This window comes from Gambusia affinis, linkage group LG03 (assembly GCF_019740435.1).
Source record: "Gambusia affinis linkage group LG03, SWU_Gaff_1.0, whole genome shotgun sequence".
Lineage (NCBI taxonomy): Eukaryota > Metazoa > Chordata > Actinopteri > Cyprinodontiformes > Poeciliidae > Gambusia > Gambusia affinis.
In genome coordinates, this window is record NC_057870.1 from 14,586,163 (window position 1) to 14,606,849 (window position 20,687).

Here is a 20,687-nt window from a genome sequence, read left to right on the forward strand (position 1 = left end):
TGCTCTGTTCCAAACCTTACACCTTCAAGAAAATGGGATTATCGGAACTGAAACAAAAACTTCTAATTTGTTGTAAATCACCTTGTTGTTTCTCTCCACAGATGGCTTTGATGCACAACCCCAGGTTATGAAGTAGAGTTTTCCTGTGTGCATATTGGTTGTGCATATCATTTGCCAGAGTAGAGTTAAACGATTTTGTCCACTTGAAGGAGCATTAAAACATGTGTGATGTATCACAAGAACGGTAAAACAAAAAATGCATTTTGTTTCTTTTCTGTGAATTTTTGTGTGTGTTTTATTTCAAGGGGATGAAGAGTTTTGGTGATCTGTTTGGGAATAACTACATATTGTTCACTGTACAGTTATTTGTCAAATGAAATAAGGTACAGTGTAGATAACATGTAATAAGGAATTTCAAATTTGAATAATTAAATTACTGTGCTACTTTATTATTACTGTTTGGGGTTTTTTGGGGGGAACTGAGCGTTTCATAATTTCATCACCATTACGATAATATTTGTAATTAACTTAATAGGAAGTAGTACACATGTAGGAATTTTAAGTTTTTGCCCATTCATCCCATCAGGTTTCAAGTCAGAATGTTTTGAATGTAGCTTAATTCATCTTCCAATTAACTCTGATCAGCCTCCCTAGGTGACGATGGGGAAAAGCATCCCCATCTGTGATGCTGTAAGCCATCAAGTTGGGAGGCCATCCATCGCTGTCGATAATCAAACTGCACATACTCATCAGACTGCAACATCTAAATTACTAATACATTTTGGAAGCACTCAAAATTAACCTTTCCATACAAACACTTTGTAATCCACACACTTGCCTTGCACGGCGGCGATACATTTTACGTTTGTGTGCATTCTTTAACAGATTACATTTCTACTTTGTAGTAAACAATTTAAAAAAATGTTCACTGATCCTGAGACTGTCGTTGAAGTCTCGAAGCTGCGCCTGCGCAGACCCTAGTTAAGCGTCAGAACTATAGTCAACAAACATGTCTACCGCTCCTGCTCCTCAAAACAATAACGAAGATCCCGGACTGCAAGGTAGGTCGTCATTGTACATGGTATATCTTCCTTCACAAAAAAAAAAAAAATCATTCGTATCTTCCTTACTAACGCGTGAGAATATAGTTACAAAGGTGTAATGGCAAAAGTTAGATTGGGGATGGGATTTCCTTGTCTTCGCGTTGGGATGGAGAACATGTTCTGTACGTCACAAGAAATTAGCCAATCGTAGCGCGGTACACCCTTGATTGACACCGAAACAGCCAATCATTGCTAGAGGTCTGGGTGGGTTTAGCTTTAGCCAAAAAATGAAAACAAGTTTGGTACAAAAGGCGAATTTAATTGTAACGTTTGTTCCCTTTAAGATATTTTTTCTTTAAAATGTGCACAGATATATCCCAGATATTTAAACTCATTATGTAAAACTCCGTACTTTCAAAATGCAGTTATTTTGCAGCATAAAATGTAAAAAAAAAAAAAAAAGAAAAGGTTGCATTTTGCCTGAGGGTAAACAAATAACACGCATGTAAATATGAAACTTGCTGTTTAGCCTTGAGTGGAGGCTTATTAATGAGTCGGGGTATTAGGACTCGCTTTATGTGTCAGAAGGCAGCTGGAGCAGCGACACGTCTCGGCAGGTTGGCTCCCACTGCTCGCCGCTGTTATGCAAGACCCCAGAGGAGCAGTGATGTCAAATTGGTCAGAAGATGTGACGTCGAGTCAGCTTTAGTTCATCCTCAGACCTATAATTTCCAACTAGCTCAAAACAGGACAGAGGTGTCACATGCCATCACAAGGTTTTACATGCTGTAGTCTGACAAGCTGATTACATGACTGCTTGTGGGGCAGTGGCACAAAGACCTCCATGTTGCCACGGTTTCTGGTTACCGGATGGTGACCATGGTTGAAACAGTATTTTTAATGTGTGTTTGAATAAATCAGGAAATCAACAAACAGTTGGATGTTTTTCTCGTAAAGCAAAAACTCCTAGGGTTCATTATAAAAAGAGTGGCACATTCCAGGTGTTTGAGTTTAGTTAATGGCAAATATAAACTCAAAAGTTCAAAAATTTAAAATACTGCATGAGACCAATTTTGAAAAAAAAGTATCTTTAATCAAAAAATACTGGCTTGTTGGAAAGTATTTCAGTGTAGTGTATGCACTCAATACTTTATTAAAGGCTCCTCTGTGGTTCTGCTGATGTGCCGTTTCATGCCGTCCACTTGACAATACTTTGCAAATTATCTAGAAGGTTTGATTCAGGAAAGTTTACTGCCCTATTATGTATTAAACCATTTTTTGGTACTTTAGGCAGTGTGGGCTGATGTCAAGTTCAGATGGAAAATGGAAATCTGGAACCCCATAAAGTTTTTCAATAGCAGGAAGCATAAAGTGCTGCAAAACTTTATGACTTTGCTGACCTTATACTTGGTAATGCACAGATGTTTTCAGGTTGGAGAGTGTAACTGTTGCATTGTGGTACTCCTGAATCAGAGATAATATCAGAAGTATATTACCTGCTAAGGAGAGAAAGCACTGGACTGTTGCCCAATGATTCAAGGTACTCTTTTCAGATCACAGTAAGTCTTGGATTTTATTTGGAAATCAAAGTCTCCGAGTCTGGATAAAAAAAAATGAAGAGGCACAGAATCCAAGATCCAGTGATGAAGTTTCCACAGTCAGTGATGATTCAGGGATCCATGGTATTTGCAGTGGTGCTTCTGCAACTTTTTCTGTGCTATATTCAGTTTTCCTTTTAAATGCTCGAATACAGCATTCGGCGAACAACCAGCTACTTTGACAAAGACATTTTATAGCTTGTCCTGCTGGAGAACTGTCAAGTCAGCAGTCTTCCTCGTGATTCTGTAAACCACAACAACATTTCTGTACAAAAAAGTTTTTTTTTAATTTTTTTTATTGTTGGTCCTATGCTACATTCTAATTTTATGAGAAACTGAGTGTTGAGTTTTAACCATTGTCATTGAATTTAACAAAATATAATATTTGAAATATAGCACACATTATGTTTTAAACTTTTTACATCCCTATTATCATTATCAAATGTAACTTTCTGATGATGTTCCAATTTGTTGATATGCACTTATAGGTCAACAATTTGTCATGTGAAAGATGACTGTAGTGTTAACTGTGCTGTTGGTTGGGTTGCATCTACACACGTTAAACCTATTTTCCCTTAATTTCGGTGTATTTATTGTTGTGTTGCAAAGGCTCCTGGGTAGAGCTGGAGCTGAATGGTAATTCAGGGGCAGAGAGTAGTGAGACCAGCCAGCTGACACAACCTGCTGAAGACCAAATCAACGCAAATGCAGACATGAGTCAGAGTCTCCACCCTTTAGAAGAGGGTGAAAGTGACGAAACCCTGATTGGAGGACTGGAACATGTGCCATCCTCATCCTCTATCCACAACGGAGACATGGAAAAAATACTTCTGGATGCTCAGCACGAGTCCAGCCCAAGTAATTCATCCTGTGAGAGGTAGGCCACACATTTTCTTTACTATTTTCAGTAAAACTTAAGTATTGTTTTTTTAAAAATATATATATACTGTTGCTAACACACTCACAGTCCTCGCAGACCACCAAGTGCCGGACAGGATGATGGCCAGATAACATTTGATGTGGAGATGTCCAGTCCAAGAGGCAGTCAGGTAGGGGTACCAAGAGTACCTGGCAAAAGTATTGACAACCGTGGAACTTTTTATAATGAGTTTTGGAACATCAAACCACAAACATCCGTGTGTTTTATGTAACTGACCAGCACAAAGTTGGTCTTAATTGTAAAGGTAAGGTACATGGTTGTTAATTGTTTCCCAGAACTATCTCTGATGGCCCAAAATAAAATCCAGTGCAACAATTTCACTCAGAGGTCCCTAATTATGAAATACAGTACCATCAACATATGTGTAATTTCGTCTCAGTATAAGTCCAGGTACAGGTACCTCCATTATCTATACCGGTATAGATAATGGATAGATGGGAGGTTTGCTTTATGTCAAGTGTAAGCTACATATGTAGTTCAAAAGATTTGCACCTGTAATTCAAGCAAAAGGTAAGGTAGTTCCGCAAAGTATTGACTCAGGATAGATGCATACAAATGCAAGCCAAACTTTTAAAATTCTATATTGAACAGAGACTCTGCTAAAGCTTTTTGGGGGAGGATTTCTTTCCACATCTTTTCTGCCTTTATATTTCCAGTCAGAGGACGATCCTGCAGACATGGACAGAGAGGATGACATCTTGATGAACAAGGAAGTTGATTGGGTGGCAAATTGGTCTAGTAGGCCTGAAAACATCCCCCCAAAGTTAGTATGCTGGCAAGCTCAGAATCAGCTGCCCATCGGCATATTTCCCTCAGTGGGCTCAGAAACAACGTTAACCGGTTGTGTGATTGTTCTTCTCAGGGAGTTCCACTTCAGACATCCCCGACGTTCGGTATCTTTGAGTATGCGGAAGAGCGGTGTCATGAAGAAAGGTGGCATCTTCTCTGCTGAATTTCTAAAAGTTTTCATTCCTTCCCTGCTCATCTCACACATGCTGGCTCTTGGCCTTGGGTAAGACGGGACATCTGTTAGTAGTTTTAAAATATTGCGGGGACTTTCTTTGTGCTTGCTTTTCTTGTTCAGTTCATAGTTAATATTTTCTCAAAAAAATCTTATTTTTATGCATGGATGTAGGAATTACTAACAGGACAACAATGAAAATTCTATGTCTGTCTTCATAAAGAGGGTACTAGAGAAGGAAAATGACTTAAAATAACGTTTAAATCAGATATGGAAGATACCTTGTATGAGTAAAGTTACTTATCTTTGTTTTATTTGTCCTGTATTTTCTCATTTTTAATTAAAAGAAAAAAGTTGTTGTATTTCACCTGTTTCATGATTTTATTTTAGGGTGTACATTGGGAAAAGAATTGCCACAGCCGCCACCAGCTCCTACTGAGCTGGAGATGAAGCAGTGCCTGGGTGTTGTCCTGTCTCCAAGCCTCCCAAACGCCTCCTGAAGTCAAGCTCTCACTGTGTGCATCTGTCCTACACCCACGTCTTTCTCTTCCAATCTGCATTAACTGGTGTCACACTGTAGATGTAGTCATGCTGATTATGTGGTTGCACTCCACCAGATTTTGACACGGAGTGGGGGGAGGGGGGGTGGAGGGGAGGGCTTTATCGTATATGCGAGTCACCGACTTGAATCTAAACTCAAAATCTTAACTTGCCACGGACCTCATGTCAGGTGGCATCGAGTTGAAGTTTCCTTTTCTGTCTTGATATTGAAAATATCAATTCCGGTATTTCTGCTGAGCTACAGGTTTTTCTTTTAGGTATTCTAAAAAAGCAGAAAGAAAGACATATATGTTCTTTACTCCATAATTGCTTTATGAACTGCTAATTGACTTTGGGGAACAGCTTAAAAGTATGACTTTAAGGCCCACTTCACACCACATTAAGGCCACCCTACAATCCCCAGGCGTTTTAGGATTATTTGAATGTCACAAAGATGGAAAACCCTAATTTTAATGTGCACCTACTAGTTAGAACATAAGTTTTCCTGCTGGGTTGTTATCTAGTGTTGCCATGTGCTTCATATGATCTAGGATTCCTCTTTACAGTCTGCAGAATTTGGGGGTTTCTGATGAACGTTCTGATTGATATTTAATGTTGGGGCGTCGCCTTTGTTTACTGTGAACAGGGCCTTATTTTCAAGGTGCAGTGAACTGCTGTTCAGAGCTGAATGCTGCAGCACTGCTTTTTCAAAAATTTCGCACAATTTTGAGGATGGTATTCATAACACGTTGATCCCCAGAGGGTGTCAATATAAACTTTGTTCGAGTTGCCAAGCATAAACATTATCCTGTTATCTTGCCCCAAAATGTTACTATGAAGACTCTATAGTGGAAGACGATATACCAGGCCAAAAGCTACTTTTACATATTTTTTTTCTGACATATCCCTTTGTATTAACATATAGGAACAGTAGCAAAGTGCCAAAACATTTACCTTTCACCGCTGCACATTGGTGGCCTATCTTATGCTTTCTGATTTGTTTGTTTTGTTTTCTTATATGTTTATATATTTAATTATGTACATGTGAAGATTAATTTAAGCTGTGACCTTCCTCGTGCTATGTACGCCTCTCAGCATTGTATGACTTGTTTATACATTGATTACACTGCATAGTACAGTATATCTTATGCATTGTGGCAGTGTGAGTATTTTGCTTTTGCTCAGCTGCTAGGGCTTTAGCTGTATAAATCACCACCACAGAGGAAGATATTTATCTGACTTTAATCTTAGTTTCACTGTACGATAATTTCACCTAATATATGTTATATTATGTACAGTGTCTGTGGACCATCTAGTATGATGATATAGAAATCGCTTATTAAGGATAACGTATGCATTTCTGTATGTCGATGCTCATTGCATGGCTCCTCTGTTGATGGATTATAACCATATAAAAATATAAACTACAATGTACAAAATTGTCCATTTTGGTTTCAGTTCTAAGCTGTGATGTGTGATTTGGGTTGCCAGCTTATAGACTGCAGAGTTGGTCCTAACAGATCTATGTACAGTATCTGTGTGGAGTGAAGAGCATTTTGCAATTTAAATATGATTCATACAGTTGTCATAAATTAATATTTAATGAATATTACAAATGGGAAAGCTGGAGGTTTCTCAATAACCCTGAATCTCAAAATGCAATATGATTAGCACCCACAGTCTGTGTGGACTTGGGCTGTATGATATATTAGCAATAAAACAGCTAAGTTCTATCTAGATTTTTATGATTGCAATGCCAAGCTAACATGGCTCATTTTGTCATTGTTTTGTTTACTTTCCTTTTTTTCTAAGAGCACATACTGCACAGCATGCTGTCATGGTTAGGTCCAGAGATTGCAAAAAGCAAAAATTCAGAGAAAAAATAGTGATTAAGATAAAAAATTTAAAAAAATGACTTGAGAGTGTGGTATCTTGGAGGAAAAGTACACAGGAACTAGATTTAGCTTGAAACCTAGCTTACTTAAGTGGACAACACTGAGACAAGCACAATAGAAAACAATGCACACAAGCACACATTTGGACATGTGAGAAATTTAGAGAGACCATTTAGATTAACACGCATGTTTTTGGACTGGGTAAGAAAGCATGGTTGACTGGAGAACATCCAGAAATGCAAGAACATGCAAACTATGCAGACCCAGAACTTTCTTGTTGTGCAGCAACAGAGTTGTACCAGGCCGTTGATAGAGATAATGCCAGAAACACAACTGCTATCTTTTCTTATGCTTCTCTTTTTTTATTAGCAGTTGGAGCAAGACAAAGGGAGGCAGCAAGACAAGAGTAGAAGTTATGTAAACCTATGCAATGGCCAGAATTACTTAAAATTTACTTTGTCACATTTTAGTAGTTTACATTGCTTGTCATATTTACTGTTTATGCTGGTATTATATATTTTTCTGCTCCTGTCTGTCAGATGAAATAATCCTATTTCCTTTTAATCCATATGAGAAAAGAGAAATGACATAAAAAAGAAAAACAAAATTAAAAGCATTTACAATACTATGAAAATATACAAACTTAATTCAAACCAACCACTAAGACTAAATTAGTTAAAATACTGACTTGGGAAACAAACGGAATTGAAAACCATTTCAGAAATGTAAATCATGAGATTTACATAATTTACATAATTCGTATTTGCTGTTAAATTTTGCTAACTGGTTTTGTCCTATATTACCCTACTTGTCAATTATTTTATTTTTACTAATTGAGTTGTGAGCCTATTGAAAAGTAATTATGCTTGTACATGACACCCACTGAAAGGGCTAGTTTAGCTCAAACATTCTTCTGGATAAATTAATCACTGTCCGATGTTTTAGTAGGGTTGATACCATTTGTATTTCAACCTAAATGTTGTCATAGAGACGGCAACATGGATCCGGATCATGGACCAGTAAGATGTGCAGGGCGGGGCAGTGCGCATGCTCCGTCCCTTTTTGTGGCCCTTGTCTTTTTGGTGGCTTTATGGTCTACAGAGACCTGATCTAGCCGTAAATATAGAGATTCTCCACTGTTAGGCAAAGGCAAATCTCAATTTGCAGCATTACCCTGGCTACCCAACGCACATTTAGCTGGCTATCGTTATAAATAGTCCGGGACACAGTGTTGAGCCGGGGCGTCGACTGGCCGAGAGGCACAGCATCCATTCATCCTTTTTTTATAGGCAACTAGCGTCGTTAGCCTCAACTAAAACCAGGGGGGCAGCGGTGTTGGGGGGGAATTTCAACATGTCCGGCTACCAAGGAAAGAAGAACATCCCCAAAATTACAGTGAGTGATATGTGTCTGTTTTATTTATCTGTCTCTTTGAAGTGCGGCGTGGATGAGAATCAGCTGGAAGCTAGCTGTTAGCTACTGCGACCGTTCATTTACATTGGCGCTGTCTTCAGCAGAAGCAGCAGCTGTGCTACAGCTTCTCATCAACTCCAGGTCAGGGATGAACAATAAGAATCATTTACTGGATTTGTCACTTGAAGCTACCTTCTATTATAAATCCACCTGTGTGTGTAAGGAAAGGTGTCTCTTATTCCCAGTCTCCTCATCAGCAGCTTCCTCTTCAACCTCTGTTGTAGTTAAAAATCCAGATTCCTTCACGGCTATCATTTCATCTGTCATTCTTCATCTTAGATTTCAATGGGGTTTTTTTTCTTTATCCTTGACATCAGGTGAATGGGTTTGCACTGTATTTAACTGTAAGATAACTAAACCCCCTCGTAAAGTAGGTCAGCAGAAAGCATCTCTGCAGACGCCATGTCTTCATTATGTAGCTGTCACAGTCAGAGCGCTGGGGCTCCTGGAGATCAGTGGACTTTAGAGCTTCTGGCCAGACCTTTCTGCAAAATCAGTCAAACTTCAGATGCCTGTCACACGCAGAACATGCCTGTGGTTGTCATCTGAAACAGCAGGAGACTCAGATCAGAGGTCTACTGAATGTGGCAATGTTTCCCTTCATGTTTTTTTTTTTTTTTTTTTTTTTCAATTATACTTGGAAGATTTATTTGGGATCCTTCTTTTAAAGGTTTTGACTTGAATCAGTTTGTGAAGTACACCAGGTCAGATTTCATTTTCACTAAAAAAAAAACAAAAAGAAAAAAACTACATGGCCTGTATAATTAACAGATGTTTAAAATATGTAAGTTCTCAATGTAAGCTAAAGTATTTTCTGTTCAGAATGCTTGCAGTGTCACTGTACTGTCAAATCACGAATGTAAGGCAATACATACAGAACGCTTGTAAAATCGACTCATTTTACAAGTGGTAAATATGCACAGTTGTACCAGTTCAAGTTCTGCAGACGATCAGAAGCGTTTGCTTTAGCTTCGCCACCCACAGCAGTATTGATCATGGGTTGGTAGCCATCGGAGACAATCACAGAAGGTTGAACACCTTGCTTAAATGCCACATGAGTGCCTCAGAGTCGATTTAATTGTTTTAAAGGTTGCTCGTCTGCCATAGTGTTTACCAATGGCAATTGATCAGCTGTATTCTAGTGCCTCTTGTGATGTCATCAACTTAAACGCATCCAAAGCAGTTACTAGTTTTATTTACATTTTCAAATCTTAATATTTTGTGAAATCTCGCTGTGTCACTTTATAGTTTGTTACCCAGCTGTGTTTTTCAGCAACACTGGATAGTAGCTTTAATTTGGTCGGCTCATTGAGGTAGTTTGAAGACATCTTCAGGTAGGGTGAGGGTTGTAAGCAAACAACAGGAAAATCCCAGACTAAGTATGAAGGCAACAACTCCGTACTCTGTGTTAGAGCGTCAGGCCTTCAGGGTCTGGTGTCAGGACAAAGGGAGGAACAAAACACCAAGTTTAGACTGTAACAGTCTTTATCTTTCATAGCAACTATTATTTTTTAGTTAAAATTAAAGACAATAGCCATTACTCAAATTTCTGCCAAATCATTTTTTTTGTTTCTAATGGTACATAAAAATTGTGCATCGTAGCATGTGTCCCTAAGTTTTTTCATTTTTTTCTTTTTTCATTAAAAAAAACCCCACACAAAGTGCTGGTTGATGGATGTACAGGTCAGAAATTGTGGGAACTACTAGTTTTGATGCATTCAGTGCACTGGGAGGAAAGCTTTTTGGTGTTTAACCTGCCAATTAAGAGGCAATTATCCATCTCTGATTGATTGATTGGTGCAGTGTTCTAATTTGATGTGCTAATAATAACACTATATGCATCAGGCAGTAATGAGGCTCCCTGCTTTCATTCATTTGTAATCACCTGTTTTTTTTTCCTGTCATGTTAGGTTTCATTAACCATCTCAACTTGATATACTCTGGTTTAAAGTAAGGTTGAAAATGTAGCTGTATTTGTCAAAATTAATATCACAGGCCGCTTTTATTGACCCTCGACATTTTACTTGGTCGGCTAACGTCATAGTAAACTGCTCAGTTCATAGCTGTAATTGTATGGAGAATTTGAATGTGCCATCTTGAATCAAGAATAGTTTTAAATGTGAAACTTTGTGTTCCTAATTCTGACCACTTAGTCCAAACTTTAAAGTTGTATAACCCAAATCCCGACAATCCATCTGTGGTTTCTATACCTAATGCATCCGTATTCCTCATGGCTACAGCCTTGAAGAACCAAACATTTCCTGCTGTGAGCCCTGAAGAATACATATTCCGCTTTCATTAGATTTAAATGCCTCCCTCACAGGGCCCAGAAAGCCTGCAGAAGAAGTAGGGCAGCATGCTGCGTTTTTCTTTCATCTCATTCAGTTGGAGCTAATTGTGGCATGTAGGAGACTCTGCTCTTACTTTATGGTTTTGATCAAAGATTTATCCTCCTTTGTATAATGAGGGAGGACTAATATGTCCTGCAGAGTAATGTTGAATAGTTTGTTTTCAGAATTAATGGTGTAAAGGATAAATTATATTTTACTGTCTTGACGGTTTTCCAACACAATCGTGGATGTTCGCTGTACAACGAGGTTGGGCTGGCTGGACGATGTGGCTGAAAAACCTGTCATGCTATAAGCATTTCATATCCGTCGATATCTATAATTGTTGACTTTGATAGTTATTGATTCGTTTTTGTTTTAAATATCTGAACTTTCTTGTTTTATCCACCGTTTTTACTCCTCATTGTTGTTGTTTTTTTTAATCTTTAACATTAAGCAGCTATGACTCACGGTAGCAGAACCTTAAACTGCTGCTGCAAATAGGTTGTTGCTAAGTAACGAAAGAGCAAGTGAGTTAGTTGATGCCACCAGTGTTGAGCAGCTAGAGCCTTTTCTCTGCCTACATCTCCCAGAATGCTGTGCGGTTCTGGATCAGAGTTGAGTGAACATTCTATGTATTGAATATTCTTTTCAGACGTGTTAGTTATTAATATCGATCATGTTTCTATTGCAATATATATTGTTATTGATTTATTGTCTAGCTCTAAAAGGAGCTTAAGCAAGAGAAGACCATCACTGAAGCTCGGAATGTTTATACTGCTTATCAAAGCATATTGACAGAAAGTTTAATGGAAGGAAAAATGCTTGGTTGAAAAAGGTAATTCCTGAATGCCTGAATTTTATTTTTAAGTATGCAAGGCCTTCAAGTGCTTGAATATGTATTTGTTCACTGGTTTACCAGGTCCAAAGTCAAATATTCTACTAGATGTTTTGGCTTCTTAGAGAGAATATGTCGGATTTACAGACAAATCTTGTTTCAGAGTGACCGTCTCCTCATCAAGGGAGCAAAGATAGTGAACGATGATCAGTCCTTCTTGGCTGATATCTACATGGAAGATGGAGTCATTAAGTAAGTTGTGCTTTGGGGTTACCATTAACCCAAAGTGTGAGCTTATTGCAGGGATTCAAGTTCCCGCTGTTCTTTGTTTTGTGGTTTCCTTCAGGCAAATTGGAGACAACCTCATTGTTCCAGGTGGAGTCAAGATCATAGAAGCCCATGGCAGAATGGTGATGCCGGGAGGCATCGATGTGCACACCCGCTTCCAGATGCCCGACCGAGGCATGGTGGCGGCAGACGACTTCTACCAGGGCACCCGGGCGGCGCTGGCTGGCGGCACAACCATGATCAGTTACGTGCGGATGTCCATGCTGGCGAGCGCTTGATTTCCTTTAGATGCTTGTTGTTGTTCCACAAGCAAAACCTAACATGTTTTTCTGTTTGGTGCCACGTTAGTCGACCATGTGGTACCGGAGCCCGGTGTCAGCCTGGTCACTGCTTTCAAACAGTGGAGAGAGTGGGCTGACAGCAAGTCCTGCTGTGACTACTCCCTGCATGTGGACATCACTGAGTGGAATAACAGCACCCAGGAGGAGATGGAGACGCTAGTGAAGGATCATGGTTTGTAGGACACACTGATTGCTTTTTCTCAAACGTCTGCTGCTCCTCTGGCTGTGGTTAACGCTTTAAATGATCACCCTTAACTGAATGTTGCTTGTTTCTTTTGTTTTATCTTAGTTTTGTTTAATGCTTGGTTGAAAAAGGTAATTCCTATGAGTGCTTGAAGTCTTTGAAAATGCCTGAATTTTATTTTTAAGTATGCAAGGCCTTCAAGTGCTTGAATATGTATTTGTTCACTGGTTTAGCAGCATTTCACTTCAAAGGTTGCTTGTTGGTTAGGGTGTAGGTGACACCTCTCGGTTAACTGATGCACATCTTGTTCTTGCAGATCTTTGAGGTGTTCAGTGTCGTCAGAGACCTTGGAGCCATTGCTCAGGTTCACGCAGAGAATGGAGACATTGTTGCAGAGGTAAGACGACTACGGTGTCCTGCAGCAGTGCCGGTACTCTGAATTGTCTCACATTTTGCCTTCTTGCAACCACAAACTTTAATATATTTTATTAGAATTTTATGCAAAAGGAAAAGAGCAGCAACTTTTTACAAATATTAATCTGAGAAGTTGCATATAGGGGTGAATCATTCAATCTGCACCAATTTCTTTAATTCTGAGTAATCAACCGATACTTACCTGTGAAACTAATCATATCTTCCTCGACAAAGGTCTGAAAATCAGCCTCTATCACTGTTTTCTCTGCTGTAATAGAGGGCTCACTGTCAGACCCTCCCACCAGGTCATGTCTACATGTTTGGGTAAACAATAGTCACCCCACTGCTTCCAACTTTGCAACCTTTTAGATCGCTCTTGCATCTTTATTTATTTATTTTTTTAAAGCGGCTGGAGACAAATCTAGAGACTTTTTCTGTATTATTGGAGATTTTGGCAATAGTTCCAGGTATAAAATTATATCTGTCAGCCAAAATAGTGATCAGCTAGTTAGACATTAAGACCGGTGACCAGCCAGAAAACTACAATCAGTACATCTCTAGTTGCATAGAGTTGTATTCAGCCTCCTTTGCTTTAATACCTCTAAATAAAATTTTGTGCAACCAGCTCAACAATTCACCTAACTACTAAGCACAGGTTGGCCTGTCACAATGACAAATTTTCTCAACGATTAAATGTCTCAAAAATTATTGTGATAAATGATAATATTATTATCATATATATCACTTATAATATTATTTGAAGACCTTTTTACACTGATTTAATGGAAATTACGTAATAATGCATTTGATTTCCTGCCAAAGATGGATTTTGTTCTAAGATTGTCGCTTGTGATTTCATAACCGTTCATCCTATAGTGTGTGGTGTGTTACGGTAGATCGTCGTTGCGGTCTGATCTAAATCAGGGGTTTTCCCCGACTGGGAGCTTAACGCAGCCTGTTGAATATGACAGGTAGCCAATCAGAAAGCGCGGATTCCCCTCCTGCTTTCTGGGGGGAAATTACAGAGGGGAATCCCAAACAGCTGACACGGGCAAGTCCAGCGGACATTGGAGATGATATGTGGAAACAACATTAATGGTTATAAAACATTTCGTGCAAAGAATATAGAAATGACGAGGGGAGGAGTTGGAGCGAAATCGCTACGTTGATGAACCCGGTAAATTTTCAGCTGTTCTTTGTTAACAAGACAGAAATAGGTTGTAATGATTTTCATTCAGTCAGGACGTTACGCTGACACTAGAGCCACATGCGTTGCAGGTAGATTGTAGTAAAGCATTGATTAATGCCTGGTTTTAAAATTAGTTAACTTAACTTGTAGCCATTATTTTGTGCCCATTGTTGGACATCACGCGATCGAATCCGAAGGAACTGTTATACCTAGGATTTCTGTCGGCTAATGTTTGGTCTCTCAAGTTTTGAAAATGAGCCGACAATCGGCTGACAACTATAAGATCATGTAGTGTGCGCTGAGCATTACACTAAGGAAATGAGGAAGGGAGGGTCAGTGGAGAGCAGCGGAGTTTAGTCTTTTTTTCATTCAGTGTCATCAACAGAAAGAAAAAAAGGCCGGAAGAGACGATAATGGCGATAATTAAAATGACGTCGATAGTTTTAATTTATCGTACGATTAATCGATTTATTGTTTATCGCAACAGGCTTAAGCACAGGTCACCTAAATGTTATTTAATCCCATCTCCACAGTGACCCATAGTATTGAAAGTCTCGTGATGTTGGACGGTCAAGCAGGTCAAATCAGATAGAAAGATGGATGAAGGTCAATCCTGGAAGAAATCTTGTAAAAAGCTGCAAAAAATCCCAAAATAGTTGGAATGATAAAAATCCATTAAAGAATCTGTGACTTGAAAATGAATCTTCAGTCAGTCCAAGTGAGCTTGAGCTGTTTTCACACTGGATGGGCAAAAATGTCCCACTCTGCATCTACAAAACCTCTCTAAACTCTTACCCTGCAGTAAAAAGTGGTTCTACAAAGGATTTATTGAATACAAAGATAAGATCATTTTCTGATTTAAAAAAAAAAAGTATTTATTTATTTGTGAAGCAAACTGAAAAAATATATATATGTATATTGACATTTTGGCCAAAATCTAAAAAAAAAACAATAAGACATATAAAGTCTTGTCTCTGCTACATTAACTCGTTTCTTTTCCTAACTGCCTCACTCGGCTGTTTCAGGAGCAGAAACGCATATTAGAGCTGGGGATCGCCGGTCCTGAAGGCCACGTACTGAGCCGTCCAGAGGAGGTACGTCTGCTCATCGTACTGCTGGAGGATGAAAGCAGCAAACGCTCTAAATTCAGAACACAAGGCCCATGTGTGTGACCTCTGCGTGCACCTGTCATTACCCACAGGTGGAGGCCGAGGCCGTTAACCGCTCGGTCACCATAGCCAATCAGACCAACTGCCCCCTGTACATCACCAAGGTGATGAGCAAGAGCGCGGCCGATGTTATTGCTCTCGCTCGGAAAAAGGGTAAAAATAAAAAATAAAAAAAAAACGAAGAGAGGAGAAACTTTTTCTCCGTTTCGATCCTTTTTGACATCAACCTGTCTGGTCCTGCAGGTGCTGTGGTTTACGGAGAGCCCATATCTGCCAGCTTGGGCACAGATGGCACTCATTACTGGAGTAAGAACTGGGCCAAGGCAGCAGCCTTTGTCACCTCGCCGCCGCTCAGCCCCGACCCCACCACCCCCGACTATCTCAACTCTCTGCTGTCATGGTAGGCACGAAGAGCCAGGACCTAAAAAAAAAGCTGGAGCTCAGCGGCACGACGTGCAGAACTCCACCTCGCGTTCACGCACAATTTCTTTATTTAACCAAATTGTTGATGATGCAACTTTTGTGGACTTGTAATTCATTGATAATTCGAGCTATTTTTCCAAGTGTTACACATCAAAAATGAGGCATATAGATTGTTTTTTGGTTTCTCTGTATGTTTCCAGTGGGGACCTGCAGGTAACTGGTAGTGCTCACTGCACTTTCCATACATCCCAGCGTGCAGTAGGCAAAGACAACTTCACCATGATTCCAGAAGGCACCAATGGCACCGAGGAGAGGATGTCTCTTGTCTGGGACAAATGTGTGGTAAGAGGGATCTTATTTTATAGCACCGTAGAACTAGATAATCAGTCCTTTAAAACATCTGCTGTCACATTGTTTGCTTTACTCGCCCTGTGTTTAAAAGGTGACCGGAAAGATGGATGAGAACCAGTTTGTGGCGGTAACCAGCACAAACGCAGCCAAGATCTTCAACCTGTACCCCCGCAAAGGTCGTATCGACGTGGGTTCGGATGCTGACCTCGTGCTGTGGGACCCAGATCTGACAAAGATCATCTCGGCCAAGAGCCACAACCTGGTCTGACTCTTAACTAGCCTGTCGTCTTTTCTTCCTCCCGCTCTTTCTTCGTTTCCTACCTGTTGCGTTGCTTTGTAAGGCAGCTGGTTGCTTATCACGCCTCTTCATGTCACAGGCCATAGAGTACAACATCTTTGAGGGGACAGAAGTGCGTGGGGGTCCTCTGGTCGTCATCAGCCAGGGTAAGATTGTGTTGGAGGAGGGCACTCTCCACACCACGGAGGGCTGTGGGCGCTACATCAGCCGCAAACCTTTCTCAGACCACGTGTACAAAAGGATAAAGGCCCGCAGCCGGGTGGGTTTTTATTGAAACACACAAACACCTCTGTACAATCATTCTGCTCATGCTGTAGAGAAAGTTATTTCAGTGTTCACAAACATTTTGAATGGTGTTTTCATTTGAAGCTTTTGACTGATATTTTAGTAATATTTTAGCAAGTTGCACAGAAACCACATGTTTTATGTAGCAGTCGGGTTTTTGCTTAAATCTTGATGGATGTTTTTCTACTCTTTATCAGAATTGGTTGAGCTGGTCAAAGCCAGGCTGGTTCTGGTTGTATGTTGTGGATCAATGGCCTGAAAAATATCGTGTTTTTAGTTCATGGCTGCAGCTTGCGATTGTTTTAGTAATTGATTATTGTATTCATTAATCGATTAATATCATAAAGAATTTTCACATTCCATAGTTTTTTCATTTAAACATGTTGATGTGATGTTAAAGTTGTGTGCAAAACAAATGCATTTTGCAACAATTACAAAAAATTTAATGTAAGGGATTAAAATGCAAAAATTTTATCCCTTTTTTTTTTTAAATGAAAAAATAAACATTTTATGGCCTAAGAGGTAGTAACAGCATTCCTTCAGCATACGCATTATTTTTTCAAAGGATGCATATTTATAGGAATTTATAAAGGTTTTTCATCTTATAAACAATACATATGCGTTTATCAATTAATCATTTAATTAAGTTTTTTCGCTTTTTTTAAGTTTGAATCATCTGGCTTGCACATTTCAAATGCATTATTTAAAGCCCCAAATTGAGGACATTTCTGCCACCGTGTAGTGTTGGCTGTAGACCATTTTCTCTGACGAAGTTACCCATCTTGTTTAGCTCACAGAGCTGCGAGGAGTCCCCAGGGGCCAGTACGACGGGCCAGTGTGTGAGGTGACCGTGACTCCGAAGGTGATGTCCACGGTTTCTTCGATGAAGACCTCGCCTGCCAAGCAGCAGCAGCAGCAGCAGCAACAGCAGTTCACTCATCAGCCAGTTCGTAACCTCCACCAGTCTGGCTTCAGCCTGTCCGGTCAGTCGATGCTCTTTGAGTCTCATGCAAGTTAATCTGAAATCTTCCAATCAACATCATGTTTGTTTAACCTTTAAGGCGCCCAGATAGATGACAACGTTCCACGTCGTACCACTCAGCGCATTGTGGCGCCCCCTGGTGGGAAAGCAAACATCACCAGCCTCGGCTAGGCTCCTCAATTGAGCCGCAGGAGGATCATGGGACCAGATGCCACGAGTAACCACATCTCATCAGATCTCTCTTCACTTCTGGCTCCCCTGCACTCTTTCTATCCATTTTTACTCTAACGTTTCCACCATGTCACCTCAATCAAGAAAAAAACAAGCACTAGTTCGCGTAGTTTAATATCTCCTGCCACATTCCTGCATCGAGGTAGGAGAAAGTGAATTTAGGGAATGATTTTTTTTTATATTAATTTGCTCATTGAGGAGGTAATTTGTTTACATGGTTTTACAATCCCTGCTCTATGTTAAAAGTTGTTCCAAGAGTAGATCAGAACGCTAATTAAGAGGCAGTTTTGTGACATTCTAACGGCAGCGAATGTTCAGTTTTGTGTTTTTATAGTTGATAGTTTTGATGGTTGTGTTGCTGAGCCACTTTTGGCTAAACACTACAGGACCGCCCACAGCCCAAAAAGTGACACGCTTCTCAAATTTAAATTTTTTTTTTTGACTTTTGCCAAAAAATTCACCAAAATAATTTGGTGCATATTAAAGTATAAATGAAATGCAAAATGTACAGCAATATTATGAAGTCCTGGAAATCAGTTTATTTTGTTTTTGTTTTTAATTAAAATTGAAATTTAACAATAGATCTGGATTATGGGTGGCGGGGGGGGAAACCCCAATTACAATCAATATCTGTGTCATATGTTTTTCTTTAATGATGTATCTATTTAAACAAAAATGCGACATAAACCCTTGTTTAACATTAGCTTTGAAGCGCACTTTGTAATTATGATTACACTCCGATTAATGCATACTTATTTAGTCAGTAACAACACAAGACTGCTGTTGATTTTTTGGATTAAAATAAAAGAATACATTTCTCCTTCAAAATATTACATTAAAACCCCCAAATGTTATAGCTAAAAGACAGAAGTCACACATTTAAAGAACTATTTAGTTTTTAAAGATTAAATGAGAAGAATGACAAAAAAAATATCCTTTTGTCTTTCTGGTCTTTTTAGATTAACACTGAATGAACAGCCTGAAATTAGGGGTGATTCTACTTAGTGGGGCAGTCTGCTCCGATAGTAGGCCGCTTCACTGAATGGTACTCCGCTGCAGTTTTAAAACGCTGTCAGCTTAATGAAAGTGATGGATGACACTGCTTTAGCTTCCACACCATGACTGATCGTGTTTCTCACAGACTTAAATATTTGCAAACAGCACATTTTGTTTTCTTGTAAGCAAAGGAAAATTGTAGTAGCGTTTTTTTGTTTTGTTTTTTGCTTTGCTTTTTGTTTTTTCCAACCAACTGACCAGCAGTAGGCAGCAACAGATATGACAGAAAGATTTAGCCGGTAACCGGCCCATGCCCACTGCTGACTGACAGGAAGATTTATCGACAGTGTTTTGTCGTCTTTAAGTTTCTAGCAATGGTGGATTTAGTTTTTCTTATGCTTGCAATATGTTTGATGTTTGTTTCTTGGTGTTGTGTTCTTCTGTTTTGCTGCAGTTGCACTCTCTTCTTGCTTTTATTTATTTTTCTAATGGATGGTACATGTCGTGAAATGTTAAATGCACTGAAAGAAAAAGGAATAAAGCGTATTTCGGAGCCAAACCGCTCACTCAACGTTGCTGTGAAACTTGGAATTGATGAAACCGGCCCGGGACGTCTTCTGTGAGAAATATGAAACTTTTGTTTGTTTGTTTTTTTTTTCTTTCTCTCCCTCCAATATTTTCTTTTCTTCCTGGAGGGTCGTCAGGGCAACAAGCCTCCGGTCATCAGACATCTGTCGTTCAGGAAACGGGTGAACCCTAAGGGAAAGCTTGATTGGAGGCTTGTGCTGACGACCTCTCTGCACCTGGTGCTTTCTGACCGTTTTGCTGTTTACCAGCAGATGACGTCCACATTCGTGCAACAGTCCTGTTAGCTCTGCATTTATAGTAGCCAGGGCAGAGTTAACCATTCGCCCAGTTTCTTTTATGTATTTGCACCTGCAACAATCCAAAAAATAGTAAATGTGTATGTGAGATTGCAACTTTGTATTGGATATATTTGTACGTTTTAAGGATACATGTTGCCTGCCTATTCTATAAGATATTGATAGCACACTGTATCTATGAAGGCTCTCTAAAGACGTGAAAAGGTGATTTTTGATTTTTTGTTTTGTTTTTGGAGACCTGATGAAAAATCTTCTGTGTGTGTATACGAAGTCCCTCACAGTGTGCTGATGATGTGTCCTCTGTTCTCGGTGTTGGTGTTGTGACAGAAGTTTTAAGATGCTGTATTTTGTCCCTTTACCTTCCTATTTACACACCTTCATTAACACCAGATTCACTTGAGCTAATAACTGTACTCGGTCACAGACACGCCCACTTACAGCTCCTCGGCATAACGTTGAACTATTTCTCTTCATTGCCTTGTCAAGTGTAGGTTTTTGTATGCGACGCTGTACTGTGAAGTGATTTACATTTGGGGAAGTTTCTTGGAAAGGGTTGTTGGGTTGTAATGTTGAGCACTGTTGTTTGCCCTCTTCCACCGACTGTGACGCACTTGCTCATGTTTGCTTGTTTTTTTTTTTTTTTTCTTGGATGTACCAGAGTTTGGAGGGAACCATCGGTCCTGTCAGCGTATGACCTTCTCTGTGTTGAATTCAATGGATTAAAATAATAAAATCATACTTGGCTTTCTAACTTTTTTATTTATTTTTTTATTTTTATTTTTTTTTGAGTAACTAGCTTTGTAGACTTTAATGACATTTCCCTGTAGCTTATTAACGATGTAAAAGGAAGCTACAATTGCGTATTTACAACAAACAATAACCTTCAGCAACTATTATGTCATTGTGTTAACTATATACTGCAGTGTACTGTCCCTTTAAAAACATACATTTAGTATTAAATATGTCAGCTTTTATCTTTTTCTTTGTAATCATATTTCTGTTGATGTTCACATCAGACGCTCATAACGAGTCAAGCA

At 39.4% G+C, this 20,687-nt stretch overlaps 2 protein-coding genes across 2 annotated transcripts; both read left to right on the top strand.

Moving 5' to 3' along the window:
* Positions 1-976: 976 nt before the first annotated feature.
* Positions 977-6,516, top strand: bnip3la (BCL2 interacting protein 3 like a). The gene is made up of 6 exons (XM_044110958.1): positions 977-1,061; positions 3,251-3,518; positions 3,609-3,690; positions 4,238-4,344; positions 4,444-4,593; positions 4,933-6,516. The coding sequence occupies exons 1-6, from the start codon at positions 1,010-1,012 to the stop codon at positions 4,979-4,981; spliced, it is 708 nt and encodes a 235-aa protein (XP_043966893.1). The 5' UTR covers positions 977-1,009; the 3' UTR covers positions 4,982-6,516.
* Positions 6,517-8,040: 1,524 nt separating this feature from the next.
* On the top strand, positions 8,041-20,383 carry dpysl2a (dihydropyrimidinase like 2a). Its single transcript, XM_044110959.1, is given in 13 exon segments — positions 8,041-8,372; positions 11,779-11,867; positions 11,962-12,146; positions 12,252-12,436; positions 12,703-12,825; positions 15,057-15,125; positions 15,233-15,353; positions 15,444-15,600; positions 15,824-15,965; positions 16,066-16,236; positions 16,352-16,531; positions 17,348-17,540; positions 17,619-20,383. Coding segments are annotated over 13 exon segments (1,749 nt in total). The 5' UTR covers positions 8,041-8,330; the 3' UTR covers positions 17,711-20,383.
* The last annotated feature ends 304 nt before the right edge of the window (positions 20,384-20,687 follow it).